Source organism: Mustelus asterias (genome assembly GCF_964213995.1).
Source record: "Mustelus asterias chromosome 26 unlocalized genomic scaffold, sMusAst1.hap1.1 SUPER_26_unloc_38, whole genome shotgun sequence".
NCBI lineage: Eukaryota > Metazoa > Chordata > Chondrichthyes > Carcharhiniformes > Triakidae > Mustelus > Mustelus asterias.
This window is the reverse complement of record NW_027590107.1, coordinates 413,836-441,754: the sequence shown is the minus strand read 5'-3', so window position 1 is coordinate 441,754 and position 27,919 is coordinate 413,836. Positions and strand designations below refer to the sequence as shown.

The following is a 27,919-nucleotide window of genomic DNA, read 5'->3' as shown; positions in this document are numbered from 1 at the left end:
ATGGCCTACACAGGAATCTCCATGAAGAAGATTGTGTTTAGAGATGCAGATTTGATTGAGTACAATCTACAACCTTCCCAGTTCCTGTCTGGGTTCCTGATGGAACTTTTGGAGAGAGATGTTTCTGCCCAGAGTGTGGTTTACACATTCCCACACCTCACCATCCAAGAGTTTGTAGCTGCACTCACACAATTCCTGACTCCAGATCCCGGAGAGATCGGGAAACTCCTCCGTGAAGCCCACAGCGAGGAAGATGGGCGATTTGAGACATTTCTCCGTTTTGTTGCTGGTCTCTCCTCCCCACAGTCAGCTCGACCCCTGCAGGAGTTTCTGGGTCTATTTCTTCATCAAACAACCTGCCGAGTGATTGACTGGGTGAAGGAGAAGGTTGAAGGGCAGATTGGAGACACAAAAACTGAAACTGGGAAGAGGAAGCTCCTGAACACATTCCACTACCTGTTTGAGTCTCAGAATAAAGCACTGGCTCGGAACACAGTGGGATCTGTGGAAACACTTTCATTTAGCAGATTGCGACTGACCCCGATTGACTGTGCGGTCCTGTCTCATGTCATTGGACTCTGTGATACAATAAAACACCTCGATCTATGGCAATGCTACATTCAGTGTGAAGGGCTCCGGCGGCTGGGATCCGTTCTGCACAAGTGTCAGGAGTTGAGGTAACTGTTTGGTCTCATAGCGGATATTTTCATTGTCGAGAAGCCATTTCCTTTGTTCTCATAAAACAGAGGCATGTTCATTTGAGGAAGTCGAGAAACAATGTCCAATGGTCACAAAGTGTGGGAGACTGGTGAAAAGTAATAATGCTCATTTGAGAGCAGATGCAGATATGATGGGCCGATTGGCCTCCTTCTGAACCTGGAATAAATCTATGATTCTCTGATAAAACTACATCATTTCAAGAAGGCAGATTCTCGTGGAATAGGCGTGGATAATAAATGTTGGCATAACCAGCGATGCCCACGTTCCTTGAATGAAGAAAAACATTATTGGGATGAATTTTAAATAATTATTGCTGTAAAGGCCTCCCTCCAAAATGTGAAAAAGGATCTTTCCCTCTCCCAACAGAAACCATCTGATTCTGTACGATGCTATACAGAAATTAGTTTCTCTTGTTCGGTACAGCTTACAGTTTGTGTTTAATTATGATCAGGATTATTTTACTGCGCTCTACCTCTGTTATGTATTACAGTCGGTGTGTGTTATATTGGGACAATGTCCCTTTATCAGTCACGTGATCACTGGTGACATCATCAGTTCGGGTTGCTTTCTGAATGCCTGCATTGCGCTGCCTCTACTGGCAGCCTCTGTGAACTCCGTCTTGCTTCCTGGATTAACTGGTTGTAACTGAAACTCAGTGCTTCTATCATTCATTGTGGGCCTCTGAATAGAAGCAACCATTTCTTTTAAACCTTCATAACTCTTACAACGTCGTAAACCTTAAATTAAAATGTAGGGACAGTTGAAACTGAAACCAAAAACCCGCAGGCGGGTAGCTTTGTTTAACATGAAGTGAAATTAAAGTTTTGGCCCTTTCTGAGCTCACAAGCACAGAAACACAAATTAAACTTAAACTCATGAATTACTGTGTAATGCCCACAAACATAAATTATTACATAACAGTGAAGCCCAAGATGCTGTTTTCTTTATTAATTGGTACCTACACTTGTCCTGCTAACAGCAATGATCGGTGCACATATGTGTTCAGTCCCTCTGATCCTGCAATCTGTTAACAATTCGACCGATTATTTTATATTGCTTCCTCATGTGCATGTTACCAGAAAGTATCACCTCACCCGTCTCTGCATTGAACTTAATCTGCCACCTGTCTGTACACTCCCCCATGGTCTGTTTTTCAGTCCCAAGCTCTTCTCACAGTTTACAATGCCTCAAACTTTGAAATTTTCCTCGAGACTGCAAACCATAGAAACCCTACAGTGCAGGAAGAGGCCATTCGGCCCATCGAGTCTGCACCGACCACAATCCCACCTCAGGCCCTACCCCCATATCCCTACATATTTTACCCTCTAATCCCTCACATCTCAGGACACTAAGGAGCAATTTTAGCATGGCCAATCAACCTAACCCGCACATCTTAGGACTGTGGGAGGAAACTGGAGTACCCGGAGGAAACCCACGCAGACACGAGGAGAATGTGCAATCTCCGCACAGACAGTGACCCGAGTCGGGAATCGAACCCAGGTCCCTGGAACTGTGAAGCAGCAGTGCTAACCACTGTGCTACCGTGCTGCCCATTTCTCATTTCCATTGACTTCAGTTTTTCTCTGGCTCCTTTTTGCTACATGTAGCCATATGCTGCCTTGATGTCAAGGGCAGACACTCTCCCCTCTCATCTTGAGTTCAGCTCTGTTGTCCGTGTTTGCATCAAGGCTGTAATGAGGTAGGGGGCTGAGTGACCCTGAGTAAACACAAGCTTCAAGTCAGATAGCAGGTCATTGCTAATTAAGTGTCACTTGTTAGTCTCGTTAGCCTTCCATTACTCTGCTGATGATCGAGAGTAGACTGATGGGGTGGTAAATGGACAGATTGGATTTGTTCTCTCCTTTTTGTTTACGGTCATATCTGGACAATTTCCCACTATTTTGGGTAAACATCAGTGTTGTAGCTCTACTGGAACAGCTTGGCGAGGAACAGAGCAACTTCTGGAGCAGTAACCTTCAGTACAGTTTCTGGAATATTGTCATGTGGAGTGAATGGAATGAGCTGATGTCAGTGAAGTTGGGGCCCTCTGAATGGTTCAGCCACTGAAGTTAGTCACTAATATTTGAACCATATATTTTGCACTGATGTGCGAGTCTCCTCCGTCATGAGGATGGGATATTTGTGGAGCCTCCTCCTTCTGTTGTTTCATCGTCCACTATCATTCACAGCTAAATGTGGCAGGACTGCAGAACTTGCATCTGAGCCGAGGAAACCAGAATTTCCTGAATGAGGAAACCTGCTGCTGGAAAATCTCCAGTCAAACCGTCAGTGATATGAAACAGGGTTTTCGGATAATCCTTTTCCTATGTGAGGATCTACCGGGAAGAGGGAACTCCCGGTATTTCCCGGAGATAGAACACGAGCCATACCTGCAGAAAATGTAGAGCCTGTTTACTGTGGAATGTAGCGGGAGACACCCCTCCCCTATAAACTCATCAAACAGAAATATTTCAGCTTTCTAATGGGAGAATAATCTTTCCTGGTTGTATCAAATCTAGGGGATGGATCTTAAAGCAGTTTCACACTTTAACTCACCCTGAGATATTACACAGATGTTACAATGTCAATAGTTAAGAAGTACAGGGAATCCCGAGGGATCCACTCTCACAACTTTATCATTTAACCCTCAGTAAAATGTACAATTCTCATAAAATCCTGGATTTATGTAACAGCAGAAATTATTTGAATTTTTGGAAACTTAGCAGGGTCAGTGAGATTCAGGAGGGTAATTCTGATGATCAGGACATGAGACCAGAATGTGGGATATGTTTAAAAATGACTTGCTTGTTCACAGGATGTGGGCATCACCTCCTCTGGGGGCCATTAGCAGTGGGAAATAAATGCTGGTCTAGCCAGCGACACCCATATCCCATGGACAATTAAACAAAATATACATTTTGGGAGGTGTAAAAGTGGTTTCCCCCAGTAGGCAAACCAGTGGGAGTTAATTGTTCAATTGTTTCAATGCTGACTATTGCCTTTTCCATTCAACAGAAAGGATTTGATATTATTTGATTTATTATTGTCACCTTTATTACTGCCAAAGCATAACGTACATAGGGAAGGAAAGAAAAGAGTCCAGAATGTAGTGTTACAGTCACAGCTGGGGTGTAGAGAAAGATCAACTTGGATGAGATATAATATCGTAACTTGAATCAGTTCACTACTCGTGCTAAGTTTCTGACACAAAAATAGATCCAGCTATTTTTCCTGCTGAACATTAATCTGAATTTAATGTGTTTCTCACTTTCTCCATTTAGTCTGTGTTCCAGTGAAGTGGGAGATTCAGGAGTGAAACTATTGTCTGTGGCTCTGAGGAATCCAGAATGTAAAATACAGAAACTGGAGTAAGTATCAAACTGTGTGAGATTGTGTTAATAATCAGTGGATGTCTGACACTGTAAATTATTATCGGTGTCAGTAATCGTGTCATTAATAACCATTCCACGTCATTCCCGTCAGTATTCGTGTTAGACACCACGGATTCACTCTGATTCCTGAAATCTTTCTCTCTCTGATCTCCAGTTTGGAGAGTAACAGCCTCAGATATTCTCTCCTCTGCTCTCAGTACAAACCAGTCAGTGATGTGTCTGAACCTGAGTTACAATAAACTGCGAGATTCAGGAGTGAAAGAATTATCTAATCATTTATAATTATTTTCAAAACCATTCATGAGAATAAAAAAGATGGACAAAACAATTAAATGTTTATAGAATTACCAGATATGGCTGGTCACATGTTGAATTTAGTTTAATTTGTCATTCAGATTATAGATGTTTATGTCTGTCGGCTTCTCAGTTTGATTAAACATAGAAAACTGCAGTATATCGGTAAGGCAGATTACAACCTCCATTGAATTCAGATGAGTTTTATGCCGAGGGATCCACTCTCAAATTTACGTTAAACGGAGCTTAAGGAGCATCTGAAAAGAGAATGCAGAGATGGAGATGGGGAGGGTTATGAAGAGAATTCCAGAGCTTACAACCCAGCAGTTCAAGGCACAGTTCAGCTGGCAATGGCAATAATCACAGTGCAGAATAGTCTGAATGATGTCCCTATCAATAATGGACATTGTTTTTAAGAACACAAATAATGATACTAAATATACCATTGCTGTCAGTATTTATGTTATTAAAAACACTGTCCGCTATTAGTAGACACAAAATAAGCTTGGCAGCAAAGTTGCAGACCATGAAATAAAAGAGACAAAGGCAGCCTGGATATGAAGTTATCTGAGTGACAGGAAACAGGCAGGAGAGGTGAACTGTACCTTTTCATTTATAGGAAGCTGACAGTGGCTTTCCCCAGCAACCAGTACTGTGTTACTACGACTAATTTTCTTTACATGTACTACCAAATGAGACTTGGGTTTATCTAAAGATGAGATGTGAAGCTCCAGCACATGGCCACCAGACCACAGAGCGGACGCAGCATATGATAGACCGAGCTCAATCACACCAAAACCAATGGATCAGATCAGAGATCTGCTGTCTTGCCATATCCAGTCATAAGTAGTGTTAGACATGCCACAAAATGTTGGACATGCCGGTTACATTAGGCGACAAGGTGGCACAGTGGTTCGCACTGCTGCCTCACAGCGCCAGGGACCAGGGTTCAATTCCGGCCTTGGGTGACTTTATGTGTAGAGTTTGCACGTTCTCCCAGTGTCTGTGTGGGTTTCCTCTGGGTACTCCAATTTTCTCCCACAGTCCAAAGATGAGCAGGTTCGGTTAATTGGCTATACTAAGTTGTCCCTAGGTGTCTCAGGGTGTGTAGGTTACGGGGATTAGTGGGCCATATATGTGCAGTTACAGAGATATGCCTGGATATGATATTCTTTCAAAGAATTGGTGAAGACTCGATGGGCCAAAGGGCCTCCTTCTACACTGTGGGAATTCTATGATTCTATAAACATGCCACAAGAATTCCATCATTACTGATGAGGGAACCCAGAGCATCAGTGCCATCTTCAGCCAGAAGTGCTGAGTAGAATGATTAATCTCGGCCTCCTCCTGAGGTCCCCAACATTACAGATGACAATTTGATTCACTGCATGTGAGGTAAAGAAATGACTGAAGGCACTGCGTACTGCAAACTCTGTCAGCCTGGCAGTACCCAGCAATTGTACTGAAGAATTGTTCTCCATAACTAGCCGTTCCCCTGGCCAAGCTGTTCCAGTACAGCTACAACATTGGACCTACCGGACAATGTGGGAAAAAACAGGGCAAATCCAATCTGATGAATTGCTGCTCCATCAGTCTGCTCTTGATCATCAGAAAAGTGTCATCCTTCCAGTGCCTCATGAACATCACTGCAGGAGTTCCTGAGGGTGATGTCCAAATCCCAACCACCTTCAATTGCTTTATCAATGACCTCCCTTCCATTATAATGTCAGAAGTGAGGATGCTCACTAATGATTGCACAATGCTCAGTACTGTTCACAATTCCTCAGAGACTGAAGCAGTCCATGTCTATAAACAGCAAGACCTGAACAAAACAGAAAATGCTGGAATGGCTCAGCATGTCTGACAGCTTCTGTGGAGAGAGAACAGCTAACCCTTCGAATCTGGATGACTTTTCGATAGAGCTAGCGTCTTAAGGTCTGAAGAACGTTCAGGCTTAACCTGATAAATGGCAAGTAATGTTTCACTGCACAAATGCCAGGCAAGGACCATCTCCAACAGACGGGAATCTAACCATATTCCCTTTACATTGAATGGCAGCACCATCGCTGAATCCTCGACCATCAACATCCTGAGTGGTGGGAGTGCACTGGGACCATTGAACAGACACTGAACTGTAAACACTATGGCTCCAAGTGTAGATCACAGTCTGGGAATTCGGAGATGAGGAACTCGCCTCCTGTCTCCCAAATTTTTCCCACCATCTCCAAGGCACAAGTCAGCAGTGTGATGGAATCCGCTCATCTTGCTGGATTGACTGCAGCTTCAAAAACACTGAAGAAGCTCATCCATGGAAAAGGAGCCCACTGGATCAGCTGGCCATTCACCAAACTATTGACTGTCTCTACCACTGACGCACAGTGGCAGTATTTTACCACATACAAGGTGGAATGTAGCAGCCCACCAAGGTTCCTGAGCCAGCATCATCCAAACAGGCATTATCCATCGCCGAGATGGCCAAGGATATCAGAAGGATGGAACACCAACCAGCTTCAGATTTCTTTCCAAACCACACACCATTCTGACTTGGAATATATTGCTTTTCCATCACTGATGCGGGATCATAATCCCGGATGTCCCTTCCTTCCGGTTTTGTACCAGATGCTCTGCAGAATTTAAGAAGATGGCTCACCACCTCCTTCTCAAGGGCAATTGGAGATGGGCTGCAAGTGTTTGCATTGCCAGTGATACCATCATCCCTTGAAAGAATTCATAAAGACAAGCGCTACCCACTGTAGGGATGGGGAATTGTGCCTGTGTGTAACCCAAACTCAGTCACAGAAGAGAGAAAAAACAGCTGCAACAGGACAAATAGTGTGACCATTGCACAGGCCAGAGGAATTCTAAAGATGGATCTGGTGGAACTATTCAATATACTCAGAGAGGGTCTCAAATGCCCTGGTGTTGTGCTGTGTGCGATACAACCTGGAGTTAGATTGGTGAAGCTTTGAAGAAAGTGTGATGCAATACAATGTTGACCAGATGCTTCATGATGAGGAACCCCATGGACCACAGGCCAGGGATATGGGATATGTGTCAGGGAGGATGGAGATTCAGTAATGCAGACATGTTTTCCAAGAACCTTAACTCACACAGCCATTCAGTGTAATAAATCTTCCACCATCTCCAGCACTGTTGCTGTTTCTGTGAATGTTTTATAATTTCCCTGGAGCCGTCACGACATGAAACAAAGGTATTTTGGAATTGTATTGACCTGATTCAGTGCTGTATTTCCCATCTCACATTCCCAGAGAACTGTTAAAGACCCAGTAATATGGTGAGGGATTTTTTTTAGTGGTGCTCCATCTCTGAATTTACTGAAAATACATACATAACAAAGTGACAGTAATTACAAAGTATAACCCTGTGAAGCCCAAGGAAGCAACCCCACCATGACAACCACACCCATCTCTGCACTTTCCGCTGAGCTGCAGGAAGCATTTTTACCTCTCTCTTCTGAGAATTTCGATGACTGTGGCCTTTGTCCTCGGATTTCCTGAGTCCTGGAAGGATCCGGCCAACTGCTGGTCCTCTGCACAGATGCTGGAGTTGGCTCTGTCATCATAGCTTCGTGAGGTGCTTGTGTCACAGTCGGAGCAGAAGATGACCCACTGCCCACACCAGGGGCATCCTGAGAGGAGCCACCAGATGCTGCAGGCAGCCGCTGCTCTATCCATTCAGGGCAAACTAGACCCTCCCTGCTCAGCTGGGGAGGTCCTGACAGTGACTCCAGCCACATTTTCCCACCCCTCCCGAAGCCCGTGTTCCACAGAGCTCATGGAGGTGGTGAGAACATACAGGTTCATGTGTATTTCCTGTGGGTGAGAGGCTGGATGTGACTCTCCATGAAGGTCACCAATCTCTCTCTGGAGGATGCTATTTGTGCTCATACCTGAGACATGGTAACACTGCTGGCCTGGACTGACTCCTCCATCCTTTGTGTATGGATACACACAGCCTTTGGAAACTCCACCGAATGTTAAAATATCTTAAGCTGCAGCTCCAGTATCTGCTGCATTGTTAAAGACTCCAGTCACATTTCATCTTCCTGAAGCTGACAATGACCTGTCCTCTCGAGAGTGTGAGTGAACACAGCTATTCCTGCCTCCATCAGCTGCTCGGGTTTGTGTGTGCTGTCCTGTGCTGCCAGATTGTAACCCCTTTGCTAATCGTGTGAGACAGTATCTGCTCTGGTGGAGGTTATGGGGAATAATGTGACAGAAACATTACAGAAACTCTGTGAAACCCTCCTCTTCTTCCGAGGTAGACACTTGTCTCCCTCTCGCAGCAGCTGTTGATTTGTGAGAGAGTGAAGAATGTTCGAGGGTAATGCACATTCCAACATGTCCTGGAGACTGTTCCTAACCCAGAGCTCCATGTGACCAATGGAAGCACCAGGTTTTGGACTCAGCAGCAGAGCCTCTCCTGTGCCCATCCATTCACTCACTCAGTCTCTCTGGATCCACAACCCATCTCACCATCAGCAATTGCCCACCCAGCCTCCAGGTCTCCCAGCTCCAGCACTGCATCTTCCATTGGCATAAGGATGACACAATCCAGACACTGTCACTCTTGGCTCCTTCTCTGATGCTGAGTGCCCTCTTCTACAAGCACATAAATTTCCATTGTTACTCACCCATCAAAGACACACACAAGCCTATGGTGCTGCCAGACTGCCCATCATGGGACCACCAGGATGGGCACTCAGTGTTGGCAGTGTAGCAGTCATCTCTGACTGACCGGAACCCTTCACAGAGAGGCTGACATGTTCCTGAAGGTTGATGCTGCTGTCTGGGCATTGCCAGTGTCTGGGTGGAGATGTTCTTTCCCCAATTTCTCTTTCATCCTTCTTCACATATCAGCCTGTAAGTTTAACGCTCTCCTTGTCAGAACATATCAGGTTATTGATCCCTTTGCCTCACTGCAGCCGCGTGCTGCCTGCTCTGGCCTTTGGCAGTTTCCATCCAGACTTGCTTGGGTTGATGTGACAGGTCTCCTCCTCCAGTCCTGAGGGAACAGAACCTCCCTCCAAACCGATACATCCTTGACAATTTCCAGGGAAGTCTCCGCGAATTGGGTTTAATCTGCCGTCTGCCATTTCAGCCCTTTGTTCATTAACCAGGGCTCCCTCACTGCCCCCTTCAGAGCCTTTAAAATTGCTGCTGGTTGCCTTTAAATCTGGTGCCAGCATTGCCTGAATGGGGCCTTCCCTGCAGAGAGTGGTTAAGCTCTGGAATGCACAGGGTTTTGGGGGAAGGTGGGGGAATGACACTGAGTGAGTTGCTCATTTGGAGAGTCAGTGCAGATACAATGGGCCGAATGGCCTCCTTCTGCTCTGTAACAATTCTGTGATTCTACCTGTGCTGCCTGAGTGGACGGATTCCCATAACCTGTCAGACATTAATGTGCCCGTTCTGGCAATGTGTGGACTTGGTTAGTTCATTTGGTTCATGTCTCGAGTGTGATGTAGAATGATGCTAATGTTGAGGCTTTGGTCCTCGTACCAGCTGTGGGGTTCATGGAGTCCCACCTCCTCCCATTGCCTCACGTTTACTAAGTTGTATCCCTGAAGCTACATGTAACAAATTGTCTCACTCTATTGGAGAGAAATATTAATATTTTACTGAGGACTATGGCTACTAACACTGTCCACACTGCAACACCACCAAATTCCAGTTGAAATATCAATACGTTTCCAACCAATATCTTCACAGAATTCTTACGGAGCACAATGAGGCCATTTGGCCCATCGTATCTGCACCAGCTCACCAACTTAGCATTAGGAATCTGTGTCATTCTTTAGCCTTTTTCTCATATCCCGGTTCATTCTTTATAATCAAATAATCATCTAATTCCTTTTTGACAGCTTCGATGCAGCCGACCTCCACCACACTTCCCGGCTGTGAATTCCAGACCCGAACCACTGGCAGTGTGAGAAAGGTTTCTCTCACATCATCTTCAACCCCACCACACACTCCATTCCTGAGCCACTGACCATCCTATGTCCCTCCCTGTGAGTCAGAGTTAGGAGGTGGGAATCCTGTGCTCTTCCCTTTCACCATCATCCTTTTTGTCATTTAATCACTCTGGCACTTCCATTTTGTTCTTTCCTTGTCACCCGCCCATCCTCAGCTCCCTGTCACTTAAAACAATTTAATTCACTGCGATTTCCAATTTCTATGTTTCGCTAATTGAACTGAAACTAAATCTGTTTCTATCTTCACAGATATTGCCTGACCTGATGAGAGTTTCCAACATGTTTTATTCATATTTCAGATTTAGAGCGTCAATAAAATTTTGCCTTCTGTATCAACTGAAGTTGTGTTTCTTGAATGTCCCGCGCTGTACATTATTTTTGTTAATGACCTTATTCTTAAAAACACTGTGGATTTACCCTGATTCCTGTTATTTTTCTCTCTCTGATCTCCAGTCTCTGTGATAACACTCTGACCAATTCTTGTGCCGAGGACCTGGCCTCTGCTCTCAGTACAAACCGCTCACTGATAGATCTGAATCTGGGTGTCAATAAACTGGGAGATTCAGGAGTGAAACTGCTGTCTGTGGCTCTGAGGAATCCGGACTGTAAAATACAGAAACTGCAGTAAGTAGCAGACTGTGTGAGATTGTGTTTATAATAACTGAATATTCAACAATATAATTTCACCACTGGTATTTGTATAAAAAACACTGCCTATTACGATTGGTGTCAGTTATGTTTAAGGAAAATTACTTTTCCTTTGAGTCCTGTTGCTTCTCTCTCTGATCACTGAGCAATGGGATGTCAGTCCCACAAATCCTTATCTTGAGGGACTGGGGGAATCATGTTATGGTTCACCCTCTGAGGTCCTCTCCTCCTCCTCAGATGTGCACAGCTCTCCCCGGACACAGCATCCATTGATTTGTGAAAAGGGGGAGAGTGAGTGGATGACAGGAAATGGAGAACAGGCCATGGTGGTGGAGTCTCTCTGTTAGTAACAGATGTCAGTAAGTAGAGAGAGGTGAACTTACTTCCAATGATCAAGATGCAGAATCAGTTTGGGTTGAGATAAGAATTAACAAAGTTAAAAGATCACTTGTGGGAATCATTTATAGACCCCTAACAATATTCAGACTCTTCGACACAATACACAGGAATATTAATGGGGTCTTGTATAAACATTCTGCAATAATCACGGGTGATTTTAACATGTCTGCGTGGGTTTCCTCCGGGTGCTCCGGTGGGGGTAGGGCCTGGGTGGGATTGTGGTCGGTGCAGACTCGATGGGCCGAATGGCCTCCTTCTGCACTGTAGGGATTCTATGATTCTAACATTCATGTACAAAGAAGACCCAAAGAGCCATGCAGCACAGTAACAGGCCCTTCGGCCCACCAAGCCTGCGGCGACTCCTCATTCTTATTCAGACCCAGTACTTATTGCTCGTACGCGGTTTCTATTCCTTTGTTCATTTCCCGTTCATGTTTCTATCAAGATAAACCTTGAACATCGGGAACGTGCCTGCTTCCGTCAACTTCACTGGCTGTGCATTCGAGGCACCCACCACTCTCTATGTGAAAACGTTCCCGCACGTCTCCTCTAAACTTTCCCCCTCTTGCCTTCAAACTGTCCCGTCTTGTAGTTGACCTTTCCACCCTGGGGAAAAGACTCCAACTATCAACCATATATCTGCCTCTATCAGGTCACCCCTCAGCCTCCGTCTTTCCAGTGAAAACAATCCGAGTTTATTCAACTTCTCTTCATACCGTAACCAGACCAGGCAACATCCTTGTAAACCTTCTTTACATCTTCTCCAAAGCAGCCACATCCTTCTGGTTGTCTGACGATCAGCACTGCATGCAATATTCCATGTTGGGCCTAAGTAAGGTTTAATACAGTATTATACAGTAATTCTGTATGAGTACTTGCCAACTTTTATACTTGATGCCCTGGCCAATGAAGCAAGCATGCTGCATGCCTTGTTGACCAAGTTATCCACCTGTGTTGCCACTTTCAGGGATCAGTGGACAAGTACGCACAGATCCATCTGTATGTCGATGCTCCTGTTATTTTTTTCAGACAGGGAAGGCAGGGGGACGACCATGTGGAGTTGTATCAAATTATAGAAATAAACCTTTCCCCTTTGTTTTAGGAGACAATAACCAGGGGCATAGATTTAAGGCATTGGGGAGGAGTTTCAGAGGAGAATCGAAGATGGCACAGTGGTTAGCATTGCTGCCTCACAACGTCAGAGACCTTTGTTTAATTCTGGCCTCGGGTGACTGCCTGTGTGGAGCTTGCATGTTTCCCCCATGTGTGCGTGTTTCCGTCAGGTACTCTGGTTTCCTCCCACAGTCCAAAGATGTGTAGGTTAGGTGGATCGACCATGCTAAATTATCATTTAGTGTCCCAAGATATGTAGTTTCAGTGGATTTGCCGTGATAAATGTCCAGTGATAAGCAGTTGTGTGGGCCTGGCTTTTTCGGAGAGTCAGTGCAGAGTCGATGAGGCGATTGGGCACCTTCTGCACAGTGGGGATTCTATGGTTCTGTGGAAAAGCTTTTTCACCCAGAGGGTGGTGGGAATCTGGATCTCACTGTCTGAAAGGGTGGTGGAGTCAGGAACACTCGCAACATTTAAGAAGCATTCAGACAAGCACTTTTATATTTGATTTTGGCATTCATGAGCATGAGGTGTTTCACTCCAGGTATGAATCAAGTGACCCACGAGGATGCTTTTATCAAACACAGTTTATTTAAGAATGCAGTTAGAATATAACAACAAGAATTAACATAACCTTTCCCAATTGCAAGACTTAAACATGACACAGTATAACTCTTAACAGCTCGCTATCTCTGTTGTTCCAATATAAAGCAATACCCACAGACATACAGCCTTGTCCAACGTTAGTTAGCACAAAAACAAGTCTGCTCACGTGTTGCCGATTTCCAGCTTTTTAACACATCCAGACAGCCAACCGACAATTGTTTTCAGAGAAGGATGTAGCCTCCGAACAGTCCAACCGCGGAGAGGTAACCCCAGTCTCTGACAGCTTCCAACACAGCAACACTTAAACAGCAAAAACTCCAACTTCAGAGAGGGAAACAGCACTGCTGTTTGTGTTAACTTCAAGCAGCTTCTGAAAGCAGAATTGAAACGAGAATGTTCTGTGAAAAATAGCTGTCCCTCAGTCACATGACATAACCTGTCAATCACCCGCAATCAAGCTCTACTCTGCCATCCCAGGGGAAACACTGAAACAACAGAACACTGCATTAGTTCAGATTAAAATCAACATGATGTCAATTATACTGCTTCAGTAACAATAAAGGAAACCGGCTACAGATAGCACGGTGCCGACAACATAACCTGCAGAGAAACATGATTAAAATACAAACTAGAAGCAGGAGTTGGCCATTCGGCCCTTCGAGCCTGAGCTCCTTTTGCCTCATGCAACCATATAACCCACGCCTACTCAGGTCTCCAGTAATCTCCATCCCGATATACTTGGATTGATGTGGCAAATACTGTCCAGTCCTGAGAGAACAGAAATTTGCTTCAAACTCAGGTAGCCTTGGGGAAGAGTACCAAGTGTTGCCAAGTGCATCATTGAATTGAGCTTAACCTTTCTCCTCCCATTCCAGCCCTGTGTTCAGTAACCAGGTCTTCCTCACTGGTCTCTCCAGAGCTGCCGCCTATCAAAGTGCTGCCGGTGCCAGCATTGCCTGAACCGGGACATCCCCTGCAGCGAGTGGTGAAGGGCTGGAGTTCACTGTCTGGGACTGTGGTGGAGACACGTTCAGTTGAAAATTTCCAAAGGGAATTGGGTTATGATCTGAAAAGGAAGATTGTGCAGGGTTACGGGGAGAATTTGGGGGAATGACACTTAGTAAATTGCTCATTCAGAGAGTCAGTGCAGAGAGCATGGGCCGAATGGTCTCCTTCTGCTCTGTAACAATTCTCTGATTCTATCTGAGAGAGATACCAATGGCCCTTTGTGGACACTGCCTAAATTACCTAACCCTGTTTACACTGCAACATCACCAGCTTCCAGTGAAAATATCCATACATTTCCAACCATTATCTTCACAGAATTATTGCGGAGCACCACGTGGCGAAATGTGTCTGCACTGGCTCACCAAACTAGGATTAGGAATTTGTCTCATTCTACTGCCTTCTCCTCGTATCTTTGCACATTGTTTCATTCGCATGTTCATCGACTGCCCTCTGTTATGCCTCGAATCAGCCTGCCTCCACCACACTTCCAGACTGTACATTCCAGACCTGTCCCACTGGCATCGTGAAAAAGGTTTCTCTCTCATCATCTTCAACCCCACCACACACTCCATTTCTGAGCCACTGACCATCCCATGTCCCTCCCTGTGATTCTCGGTAAGGACATGGGAATCCTGTGCTCTTCCCTTTCACCATCATCCTTTTTGTCATTTAATCACTCCGGCACTTCCATTTTGTTCTTTCCTTGTCACCCGCCCATCCCCAGCTCCCTGCCACTTAAAACAATTTAATTCACTGCTACTCCCAAGTTTTAATTTTAGCTAATTGAACTGAAACTAAATCTGTTTTTCTCTTCACAGATACTGCCTATCCTGCTGAGATTTTCCACATATTTTATTCATATTTCAGATTTACAGCATCAATATAATTTTGCCTTCTGTATCAACTGAAGTTGTGTTTCTTGAATGTCCCGCACTGCCCATTATTATTGTCAATGATCTTATTCTTAAAAACACTGTGGATTTGCCCTGATTCCTGTTATTTTTCTCTCTCTGATCTCCAGTCTCCATGATAACGATCTCTCAGACCCTTGTGCCAAGGACCTGGCCTCTGCTCTCAGTACAAACCGCTCACTGATAGATCTGAATCTGAGTTTGAATAACCTGGGAGATTCAGGAGTGAAACTGCTGTCTGTGGCTCTGAGGAATCCGGACTGTAAAATACAGAAACTGCAGTAAGTAGCAGACTGTGAGATTGTGTTTATAATAACTGAATATTCAATAATATAATTTGACCACTGGTATTTATAAAAAACACTGCCCATTACTATTGGCGTCAGTTATGAATAAGGAAAACTGCTTTTCCTCTGACTCCTGTTGCTTCTCTCTTTGATCCCTGAGCAATGGGATGTCAGTCCCACAAATCCTTATGTCGAGGGTGTGGGGGAATAATGTTATGGTGCACCCTCTGAGGTTCTCTCCTCCTCCTCAGATGTGCACAGCTCTCCCGGGACACAGCATCCATTATTTGTGAAAAGGGGGAGAGTGAGTGGATGACAGTAAATGGAGGACAGGCCATGGTGGTGGAGTCTCGCTGTTAGTAACAGATGTCAGTACAGTAGCGAGAGATGAACTTAGTTCCAATGATCAAGATGCAGAATCAGTTTGGATAGAGATCAGGTTTAACAAAGTTAAAAGTTCACTTGTGGGAATCATTGATAGGCTCCTAACAACAGTCACAATCTCCAACACAATACACAGGAAAAATAATGGGGCCTTGTAAAAACATATTGCAATAACCACAGGTCATTTTAATCTTCATATACAAAGAAAAACAAAGAACCGCACAGCACAGTATCAGGCCCTTCAGCCCACCAAGCCTGTGGCGCCTCCTAACACTTATTCAGACCCAGAACTTACTGCCAATTTGCGGTTTCTATTCCTCCGTTTGTCTCTTGTTCATGTGTCTACCAAGATGTACCTTGGACATTGGAAACATGCCTGCTTCTACCACCTCCATTGGCAGTCCCTTCCAGGCACCCAGCACCCTCTGGGTGAAAACTTACCCCACACACCTCCATCCAAGCTTTGCTCCTCTCACCTTCAACCTGTGCCCTCTTGTAGTTGATCATTCCACCCTGGAGAAAAGTCTCTGACTATCCACCATATTGATGCTTCTCATAATTGGGGACACCTCCATCAGGTCACCCCTCAGCCTCCCCTTTTTGTAGTGAAACAATCTGTGTTTATACAATGTCTCCCCATCACCTAACCGTCCTTGACCAGGCAACATTCTGGTAAACCTTCCTTGCACCCTCTCCAAAGCATCCACATCATTCTGGTAATGTGGCGAACATAACTGCAAGCAATATTCAAATGTGGCCAACTAAAGTTTTATACAGCTTTGAAGTAACTTGCCAACTTTTATACTCGATGCCCCGGTCGATGAAGACGAGCATGCTATGTGCCAACTTGACCACCTCATCCACCTGTGTTGCCACTTTCAGGGACCTGTAGACTTGTACACACAGATCCCTCTGTAGGTCAAGGCTCCTATGGCTTCTTCCATTTACTGTATAAATCGCTCAGATTGTCAAAAGTTGAATAGGAGATTCGTTCACAGAATGTATTCAAGCAATTTCTTGGAGAAGCATGTTCCAGTGCCAATCACACAACAAGCTGTTTTAGACATGGTGATGTGCAAATGTGTGGCGTTTCCAACAAAAATAGATTCCTTTCATTTGCAAAACAGCAGCAGAAGTGTTCCAGCCGTTGCTAATTCAAGGACTGTATTAGATTAAGTGAAGATGTGGCACTGGGGTTGGCACTGCTGTCGCACAACTTCAGATTCCCGGATTCATTCCAGCTTTGGACTACTGTCTGTGGAGTTTTCACGTTCTCCCCATGTCTGTGTGGGTTTCCTTCGGCTGCTCCTGTTTCCTCCCATAGTCCAAAGAAACTGTGCAGGTTAGGTGGATTGGCCATGCTAAATTGCCCGTTAGTGTCCAAGATGTGTCGGTTTGGGGGATTAACAGAGTAAATATGTGGGGTTACGGGAAACTGGGCAACTGCAGATCTATTAGTCTGACATTGATGGTATGGAAATCCTATAGTAATCTGTAATAAAGGAAGTGATAACAGAACACTTCGAAATTAATGGCAGGATTAGACAGGGCCAACATGGATTTATGAAAGGCTGGCATGGTGACACAGTGGTTAACATTGTTGCATTCCAGCCAGGGGCCCAGGTTCAATTCCAGCCTTGGGTGACTGTCTGTGTGGAGTTTCTACATTCTCCCCGTGTCTGCGTGTGTTTCCTCTGGGTGCTCCGGTTTCCTCCCACACTCCAAAGATATGCATGTTAGAAGGATTGGCCATGGTAAAATTGCCCTCAGTGCCCCAAGATATGTAGGTTAGTTGGATTAGCCCGAGTAAATTTGTGAGTTTATGGGGAGCGGACCTTGGTAAGTTACTCTGTCAGTGTGTCTCGATGGGCCGAATGACGATTCCTACACTAGGGATTCTATAGTTGCATGATTCACACACAAGAGGTTATTAAATAAAATTGGAGCACGTGGGATTGGGAGGAATATACCAGCATGGATTGAGAACTGATCAATGGACAGAAACAATGAGTTGGAATAAATGGGTTACTTTTGGGTTGACAGCCTCTAACTAGTGGAGTACGGCAGGGATCAGTGTTTGGGTCTCAGCTATTCAGAATCTATATCAATGATATGGATGTGGGGATCAAATATAATATTTCCAAATTTGCAATTAATCGAAAACTCGGTGGAAATCTGAATTTTGAGGAGGATGCAAAGATGTTTCAAGGGGATGGGGAGAGGCTCAGGGAGCGGCCAAAGGATTGCCAGCTGGATGACAAGGTGGAAAAATGTGAGGTTATCTAATTTTGTAGAAAAAACAGAAATTAAGATAATTCCAAGGATATTTTGATGTCCTTGTTGATGAGGCACTGAAAGCTAAGATGAGAGCAGTTCAGATAACAAATGGTATGTTAGCCATTACTCTAAGAGGATTTGAGTTGAGGGAAAAGATGTCTTCCTGCAATTATATGCAGCCTTGCTGAGACCAACCTGGAGTATTGTGTACAGTTTTGGTCTCTTGACTGAAGCAAAGATGTACTTGGCATGTAAAGAAGGGTCGCTTTCAAACCTACACTATTTTACGGGGTTCAATCGGCCAGATGTAGGAAGGATGTTTCCCCCTTGCTGGAGGGTCTGAAACCTGGGACACAGTCTGAGAATTAGGGGCAGTTATTTAGGCTGAGATGAGGGGTATTTGTTTCCCATTAGAATGCTGGTGAATCAAGGAATGCAGGGATAATTCTGGAAATGGTGTTGAAGCAGAGGATCAGCCATGGTCACATTGAATGATGGAGTGGATTTGAAGGACAGAATGGATGACTCCTGCTCCTGTTTCTTAACGTTCTTATTGCAATAGGAATGGAAGGTAAGAGTAAGAAGGTTTTGCTGCAGCTTTACACGACCTTCATCAGATCACAACTGGAGTAATGTGTATAATGTTGAGCTCTTGACTTAAAACAGGATAGAATTGTATTAGAACCAGTTCAGAGAAAGTTCGCTCATAAGAACATAAGTATTTCCTCATTCTACAGAAATGCAAGTTGTGTTTTTGGAATGTCTGATACAATACATTATTATTGTTATTAACAGTATTATTTAAAACGCTGGGGATTGAGCCTGATTCCTGTTATTTCTCTCTCTGATCTCCAGTCTGTATGAGAACGCTCTCACAGATTCTTGTGCTCAGGATCTCGCCTCCGCTCTCTGTACAAAACAGTCACTGAGGATTCTGAACCTGGGAACAAACTCCTTCACAGACCAATCTGTCCCTGCTCTCCGCAACCTCATTCTGACCTGCAGGAATCTGGAATGGATCTCGTGAGTGTTTGTGTTAATTTTTAGTGTAACAATTAAAATTTAAATGTATTAAAGTCTAAATGGGCCTGAACCTTCCAAGCATCAGCAATGTTAAGCAGATTGCTGGTATGCTTAAAAATTCTCCCAACCTGAAACTGCTGCATATTTCTCCCAGGATCCTCGGCACTGCGACCCTGGGAGCTCCATCAGAGCAGACAAGAGTCGGGGAAGAGAGAGCACGCACCCTATTTACAGTACAGTGACCCCGGGGAGCTCCATCAGAGCAGAGTCGGGGAAGAGAGAGCACACACCCTATTTACAGCACAGTGACCCCGGGGAGCTCCATCAGAGCAGAGTCGGGGAAGAGAGAGCACACACCCTATTTACAGCACAGTGACCCCGGGGAGCTCCATCAGAGCACAGTCCTGGAAGAGAGAGAGCACACACCCTCTTTACAGCACAGTGACCCCGGGGAGCTCCATCAGAGCAGACAAGAGCCGGGGAAGAGAGAGCACACACCCTATTTACAGCACAGTGACCCCGGGGAGCTCCATCAGAGCAGACAAGAGCCGGGGAAGAGAGAGCACACACCCTATTTACAGCACAGTGACCCCGGGGAGCTCCCTCAGAGCAGAGTCGGGGAAGAGAGAGCACACACCCTATTTACAGCACAGTGACCCCGGGGAGCTCCAGCACAGCAGAGTCAGGGAAGAGAGAAAGCACACACCCTATTTACAGCACAGTGACCCCGGCGATCTCCATCAGAGCATAGTGGAGTCGCGGTAGAGCGAGCACACCTTATTTACAGCACAGTGACCCCGGGGAGCTCCATCAGAGCAGAGTGGAGTCGCGGTAGAGCGAGCACACCTTAATTACAGCACAGTGACCCCGGGGAGCTCCATCAGAGCAGAGTGGAGTCGCGGTAGAGCGAGCCCACACCCTATTTACAGCACAGTGACCCCGGCGATCTCCATCAGGGCAGAGTGGAGTCGCGGTAGAGCGAGCACACCTTAATTACAGCACAGTGACCCCGGGGAGCTCCATAAGTGTTAGTTGATTGTGGGAGTGAATGAGTTGATGTGTCGCTGGATGAATGGTTAGTCAGGGAGCTGGGGAGAGGTTCAAGGATTAGTTCTGGGTGTCGGGAGGGTGGTCGAGTTGTATTGTGTTGGGTTGGAGGGTTAATCAGCAGTTTGGATGGTGGCTGGGAGTTGGTAATGTTGTTGGGTGTCTAGTTAGATTTGGTTGCGTATCTTTCAATATTCAATATATTTCTTCAAGGCATGGCTTGTAATAATATGTATATGCCAACACGTCCTTCAGCCGGTTCCATGTGACCAGTGATGGGCACACAAGCTCTGTGTTGCGGGTACCAGAGAGTCTCCTGTGCCCATCCATTCGACCGCACACTCTCAGCTCCACAACAAATATCACAATCAGCGATTTCCCACACTACCTGCTGTTCGCCCAGTTCCAACGCTGCAATATGTGGACGCTGTCACCATTTTCAGTTCATTTCCTGACCTTTCGTGCTCTCTTCGACAGGCACATTAAGTTCCATTGTTACTCTCCCATCAAAGACACAAGCCTATGCTGGTGACAACCTGACTGACCATCATGTCGACACAGGGAAAGCCTCTTGCCTGTGACCATCCCATTCTGAGAAGTTTAACAACACCAGGTTAAAGTCCAACAGGTTTATTTGGTAGCAAAAGCCACACAGGCTTTTGCTTGTGTTTACCCCAGTCCAACGCCGGCATCTCCACATCATGACTACCATTCCATTCTCACAGTGCAAGAGTTATCTGACTAACTAGAACTCAGTAAGAAGTTTAACAACACCAGGTTAAAGTCCAACAGGTTTATTTGGTAGCAAAAGCCACACAAGCTTTCGGAGCTCTAAGCCCCTTCTTCAGGTGAGTGGGAATTCTGTTCACAAACAGCTTATAAAGACACAGACTCAATTTACACGAATAATGATTGGAATGCGAATACTTACAACTAATCAAGTCTTTAAGAAACGAAACAATGTGAGTGGAGAGAGCATCAAGCCAGGCTAAAAAGATGTGTATTGTCTCCAGACAAGACAGCCAGTGAAACTCTGCAGGTTCACGCAGGTCTGCAGGTTTCACTGGCTGTCTTGTCTGGAGACAATACACATCTTTTTAGCCTGTCTTGATGCTCTCTCCACTCACATTGTTTCGTTTCTTAAAGAGTTGATTAGTTGTAAGTATTCGCATTCCAACCATTATTCATGTAAATTGAGTCTGTGTCTTTATAAGCTCTGTTTGTGAACAAAATTCCCACTCACCTGAAGAAGGGGCTTAGAGCTCCGAAAGCTTGTGTGGCTTTTGCTACCAAATAAACCTGTTGGACTTTAACCTGGTGTTGTTAAACTTCTTACTGTGTTTATTCCAGTCCAACGCCGGCATCTCCACATCATAACTAGAACTCTGCAGAGAGAGGCTGACATGTCTCTGACAGTCGATGCTGCAGTCTGGGCATTGCCTGTGTCTGTGTGGGGATGACCTTTCTACAATTTCACTTTCATTCTCATTCGATCCCATATGCCTCAGATTATATGCTATAAGATGGTTCACCACCTTGTCAGAACATAGCAAGTTATTATCCTTTTGCCTCACTGCAACCCCATAACCCACGCCTGCTCAGGTCTCCAGCAATCTCCATCCCGTTATACTGGATTGATGTGGCAGATATTCTCCAGTCCTGAGAGAACAGAAATTTGGTCCAAACTCATGTAGCCTGGGGGAACACTACCAAGTGTTGCCAAGTGCATCATTGAATTGGGTTTAACCTTCCTCCTCCCATTTCAGCCCTGTGTTCAGTAACCAGGTCTTCCTCACTGGACTCTCCAGAGCTGCTGCCTATCAAAGTGCTGCCCGTGCCAGCATTGCCTGAACCGGGACTTCCTCTGCAGCGAGTGGTTAAGGGCTGGAATACACTGTCTGAGAGTGTGGTGGAGACACGTTCAGTTGAAAATTTCCAAAGGGAATTGGATTATGATCTGAAAAGGAAGAATGTGCAGGGTTAAGGGGAGAATTTGGGGGAATGACACTTAGTAAATTGCTCATTCAGAGAGTCAGTGCAGACACCATGGGCCGAATGGTCTCCTTCTGCTCTGTAACAATTCTGTGATTCTACCTGAGAGAGATACCAATGGCCCTTTGTGGACACTGGCTAAATTACCTAACCCTGTTGACACTGCAACATCACCAGCTTCCAGTTAAAATCTCGATACATTTCCAACCATTATCTTCACAGAATTATTGCGGAGCACCACGAGGCGAAATGTGTCTGCACCGGCTCACCAAACTAGGATTAGGAATTTGTCTCATTCGACTGCCTTCTCCTCGTATCTTTGCACATTGTTTCATTCGATTGTTCATTGACTGCCCTCTGTTATGCCTCGAATCAGCCTGCCCCAACCACACTTCCAGACTGTACATTCCAGACCCGAACCACTGGCATCGTGAAAAAGGTTTCTCTCACATTATCTTCAGCAAAAGCACTAAATCCATTCCTGAGCCACTGACCATCCCATGTCTCTCCCTCAGGGTAAGGACATGGGAATCCTGTATTTTTCTCTTTCACCATAATCCTTTTTTACATTTAATCACTCCGGCACTTCCATTTTGTTCTTTCCTTGTCACCCGCCCATCCCCAGCTCCCTGTCACTTAAAACAATTTAATTCACTGCTATTTCCAATTTCTAAGTTTCGCTAATTGAACTGAAACTAAATATGTTTCTATCTTCACAGATATTACCTGACCTGATGAGAGTTTCCAACATGTTTTATTCATATTTCAGATTTACAGCATCAATAGAATTTTGCCTTCTGTATCAACTGAAGTTGTGTTTCTTGAATGTCCCGCGCTGTACGTTATTATTGTTAATGATCTTATTCTTAAAAACACTGTGGATTTACCCTGATTCCTGTTATTTTTCTCTCTCCGATCTCCAGTCTGAATGTTAATGATCTCTCAGAATCTTGTGCCGAGGACCTGGCCTCTGCTCTCAGTACAAACCGCTCACTGATAGATCTCGATCTGAGTTTGAATAAACTGGGAGATTCAGGAGTGAAACTGCTGTCTGTGGCTCTGAGGAATCCGGACTGTAAAATACAGAAACTGGAGTAAGTAGCAGACTGTGTGAGATTGTGTTTATAATAACTGAATATTCAACAATATAATTTCACCACTGGTATTTGTATAAAAAACACTGCCCATTACTATTGGCGTCAGTTATGAATAAGGAAAACTGCTTTCCCTCTGACTCCTGTTGCTTCTCTCTCTGATCCCTGAGCAATGGGATGTCAGTCCCACAAATCCTTATAGAACATAGAACATAGAACATAGAAAGCCACAGCACAAACAGGCCCTTCGGCCCACAAGTTGCGCCGATCACATCCCCACCTCTAGGCCTATCTATAGCCCTCAATCCCATTAAATCCCATGTACTCATCCAGAAGTCTCTTAAAAGACCCCAACGAGTTTGCCTCCACCACCACCGACGTCAGCCGATTCCACTCACCCACCACCCTCTGAGTGAAAAACTTACCCCTGACATCCCCCCTGTACCTACCCCCCAGCACCTTAAACCTGTGTCCTCTCGTAGCAACCATTTCAGCCCTTGGAAATAGCCTCTGAGAGTCCACCCTATCCAGACCCCTCAACATCTTGTAAACCTCTATCAGGTCACCTCTCATCCTTCGTCTCTCCAGGGAGAAGAGACCAAGCTCCCTCAACCTATCCTCATAAGGCATGCCCCCCAATCCAGGCAACATCCTTGTAAATCTCCTCTGCACCCTTTCAATGGCTTCAACATCTTTCCTGTAATGAGGTGACCAGAACTGCGCGCAGTACTCCAAGTGGGGTCTAACCAGGGTCCTATAAAGCTGCAGCATTATCTCCCGACTCTTAAACTCAATCCCTCGATTAATGAAGGCTAGTACGCCATACGCCTTCTTGACCGCATCCTCCACCTGCGAGGCCGATTTAAGAGTCCTATGGACCCGGACCCCAAGGTCCCTCTGATCCTCGACACTGCTAAGAATGGTACCCTTCATTTTATACTGCTGCTCCATCCCATTGGATCTGCCAAAATGGATCACCACACATGTTGAGTGTGTGGGGGAATGATGTTATGGTTCACCCTCTGAGGTCCCCTCCTCCTCAGATGTGCACAGCTCTCCCCGGGCACAGCATCATAAGAACATAAGAACATAAGAAATAGGAGCAGGAGTAGGCCATCTAGCCCCTCGAGCCTGCCCCGCCATTCAATAAGATCATGGCTGATCTGACGTGGATCAGTACCACTTACCCGCCTGATCCCCATCACCCTTAATTCCCTTACCGATCAGGAATCCATCCATCCGCGCTTTAAACATATTCAGCGAGGTAGCCTTCACCACCTCAGTGGGCAGAGAATTCCAGAGATTCACCACCCTCTGGGAGAAGAAGTTCCTCCTCAACTCTGTCTTAAACCGACCCCCCTTTATTTTGAGGCTGTGTCCTCTAGTTTTAACTTCCTTACTAAGTGGAAAGAATCTCTCCGCCTCCACCCTATCCAGCCCCCGCATTATCTTATAAGTCTCCATAAGATCCCCCCTCATCCTTCTAAACTCCAATGAGTACAAACCCAATCTCCTCAGCCTCTCCTCATAATCCAAACCCCTCATCTCTGGTATCAACCTGGTGAACCTTCTCTGCACTCCCTCCAATGCCAATATATCCTTCCTCATATAAGGGGACCAATACTGCACACAGTATTCCAGCTGCAGCCTCACCAATGCCCTGCACAGGTGCATCAAGACATCCCTGCTTTTATATTCTATCCCCCTCGCAATATAGGCCAACATCCCATTTGCCTTCTTGATCACCTGTTGTACCTGCAGACTGGGCTTTTGCGTCTCATGCACAAGGACCCCCAGGTCCCTTTGCACGGTAGCATGTTTTAATTTGTTTCCATTGAGATAGTAATCCCATTTGTTATTATTTCCTCCAAAGTGTATAACCTCGCATTTCTCAACGTTATACTCCATTTGCCATATCCTCGCCCACTCACTCAGCCTGTCCAAATCTCTCTGCAGATCTTCTCCGTCCTCTACACGATTCACTTTTCCACTTATCTTTGTGTCGTCTGCAAACTTCGTTACCCTACACTCTGTCCCCTCCTCCAGATCATCTCTATAAATGGTAAATAGTTGCGGCCCGAGTACCGATCCCTGCGGCACGCCACTAGTTACCTTCCTCCAACCGGAAAAACACTCATTTATTCCGACTCTTTGCTTCCTGTCGGATAGCCAGTCCCCAATCCACTTTAACACACTACCCCCAACTCCGTGTGCCCTAATCTTCTTCAGCAGCCTTTTATGGGGCACCTTATCAAACGCCTTTTGGAAATCCAAAAACACCGCATCCACCAGTTCTCCTCCATCAACCGCCCGAGTCACATCTTCATAAAAATCCAACATGTTCGTCAAGCACGACTTTCCCCTCATGAATCCATGCTGCGTCTGATTGATCGAACCATTTCTCTCCAGATGCCCTGCTATCTCCTCTTTAATAATGGATTCCAGCATTTTCCCTACTACAGACGTTAAGCTGACCGGCCTATAGTTACCCGCCTTTTGTCTCCTTCCTTTTTTAAACAGCGGCGTAACATTAGCCGTTTTCCAATCAACCGGCACTACCCCAGAATGCAACGAGTTTTGATAAATAATCACTAACGCATCCACTATTACCTCTGACAATTATTTCAATACCCTGGGATGCATTCCATCCGGACCCAGGGACTTGTCCACCTTCAGTCCCATTCGTCTACCCAGCACTGCCTCTCTGGTAACATTAATTGTATTAAGTATTTCTCCTGCTGCCAACCCTCTATCGTTAATATTTGGCAAACTATTTGTGTCCTCCACCGTGAAGACCGACACAAAAAACGTATTTAAAGACTCAGCCATATCCTCATTTCCCACTATTAACTCCCCCCTCTCGTCTTCCAAGGGTCCAACATTCACTCTAGCCACTCTATTCCTTTTTATATATTTATAAAAACTTTTACTATCATTTTTTATATTAATTGCTAGCCTAGCTTCATAGTCTATCCTTCCTTTCTTTATCGCTTTCTTAGTCTCTCTTTGTTGTTTCTTAAATTTTTCCCAATCACTTGTTTCTTCACTATTTTTGGCCACTCTGTACGCAGCTGTTTTTTTTTTAATACTCTCCTTTATTTCCTTCGTTATCCACGGCTGGTTCTCCCTTTTCATACAATCCTTGTTTTTTGCTGGAATATATTTTTGCTGAGAACTGAAAAGGATCTCCTTAAAAATCCTCCACTGTTCCTCAGCTATCCTACCTGCCAGCCTGCTCTCCCAGTCTACCTTAGCCAATTCATCCCTCATCCTATCATATTTCCCTCTGTTCAAACAGAGGACACTGGTTTGGGACCAAACTTTCTCCTCTTCCATCTGAATCAGAAATTCGATCATATTGTGGTCACTAGACCCAAGAGGGTCCTTCACAATAAGATCCTTAATTCTACCTACCTCGTTACACAATACCAGATCCAAAATAGCTCGTTCCCTCGTCGGTTCCGTAACATGCTGTTCAAGGAAACTATCCCGACAGCATTCTAAGAACTCTTCCTCCATTCCACCCTTACCGACTTGAGTCTGCCAGTCAATGTGCATGTTGAAGTCCCCCATGATTATTGCCGTTCCGTTTTTACACGCATCCCTTATCTGCTTGTTTATAGCCCTCCCTACCTCAACATTATTATTTGGGGGCCTATATACCACACCTACTAGTGTCTTTCTCCCTCTACTATTCCTCATCTCTACCCATAATGATTCCACGTTTTATTCCTCAGAGCCTATGTCATCCCTCAGTACTACCCTGATATTATCTCTTATTAATAGCGCGACCCCACCACCTTTTCCTTCCTGTCTATTCTTCCTAAACGCCTGATACCCCTGCATATTCATCTCCCAGTCCTGGTCACCTTTCAGCCACGTTTCTGTAATGGCCACTAGATCATACCCACTTGTGCTGATTTGCACCATCAACTCATTTACCTTGTTCCGAATGCTTCGTGCATTCAGGCAAAGTGTCCTTATTCCAGCTTTTATCTGGACCCGCTTTGATGAGTCGCGAACACCCTCTCCCTCTACTCCCTTATCTAAATTACCGCCTTCATTCACTTGCACCCTCTCCTCTACCATTAATTTTGTAATTCCCCTTACCCCTGCATCCTCCCCCCCCCCCCATCAATTAGTTCCTTGATCCTAGTCAACTCTTCTAGCTCCCCTCCCCCCAACCTATCTAGTTTAAATTCTCCCCAGTAGCCTTAGCCAACCTAAGGCCAGGATATTGGTCCCCCTGTGATTCAAGTGATTTGTGAAAAAGGGGGAGAGTGAGTGGATGACAGTAAATGGAGGACAGGACATGGTGGTGGAGTCTCACTGTTAGTAACAGATGTCAGTACAGTAGCGAGAGGTGAACTTAGTTCAAATGATCATGATGCGGAATCAGTTTGGATGGAGATACGAATTAACAAAGTTAAAAGTTCACTTGTGGGAATCATTTATAGGCCCCTAACAATAGTCACAATCTCCGACACAATACACAGGAAAAATAATGGGGTGTTGTAAAAACATACTGCAATAATCATGGGTGATTTTAATCTTATACAAAGTAGAACAAAGAACCATACAACACTGTAAACATGCCCTTCGGCCCACCAAGCCTGTGGCAACTCTTAATCCTTATTCAGACCCAGTACTGACTGCCCATTTGCGGTTTATATTCCTATGTTTGTCTCCTGTTCAAGTGTCTATAAAGATGCATGTTGGACATTGGTAA

General features: G+C 45.2%; 1 protein-coding gene across 1 annotated transcript; it reads left to right on the top strand.

Moving 5' to 3' along the window:
* LOC144482150 (NACHT, LRR and PYD domains-containing protein 3-like) lies at positions 1-27,919 on the top strand. Its single transcript, XM_078201371.1, has 7 exons — positions 1-677; positions 4,002-4,088; positions 10,855-11,025; positions 15,197-15,367; positions 18,890-19,057; positions 23,020-23,171; positions 27,888-27,919. Exons 1-7 carry the CDS (start codon positions 1-3, stop codon positions 27,917-27,919), a joined length of 1,458 nt encoding a protein of 485 aa, XP_078057497.1.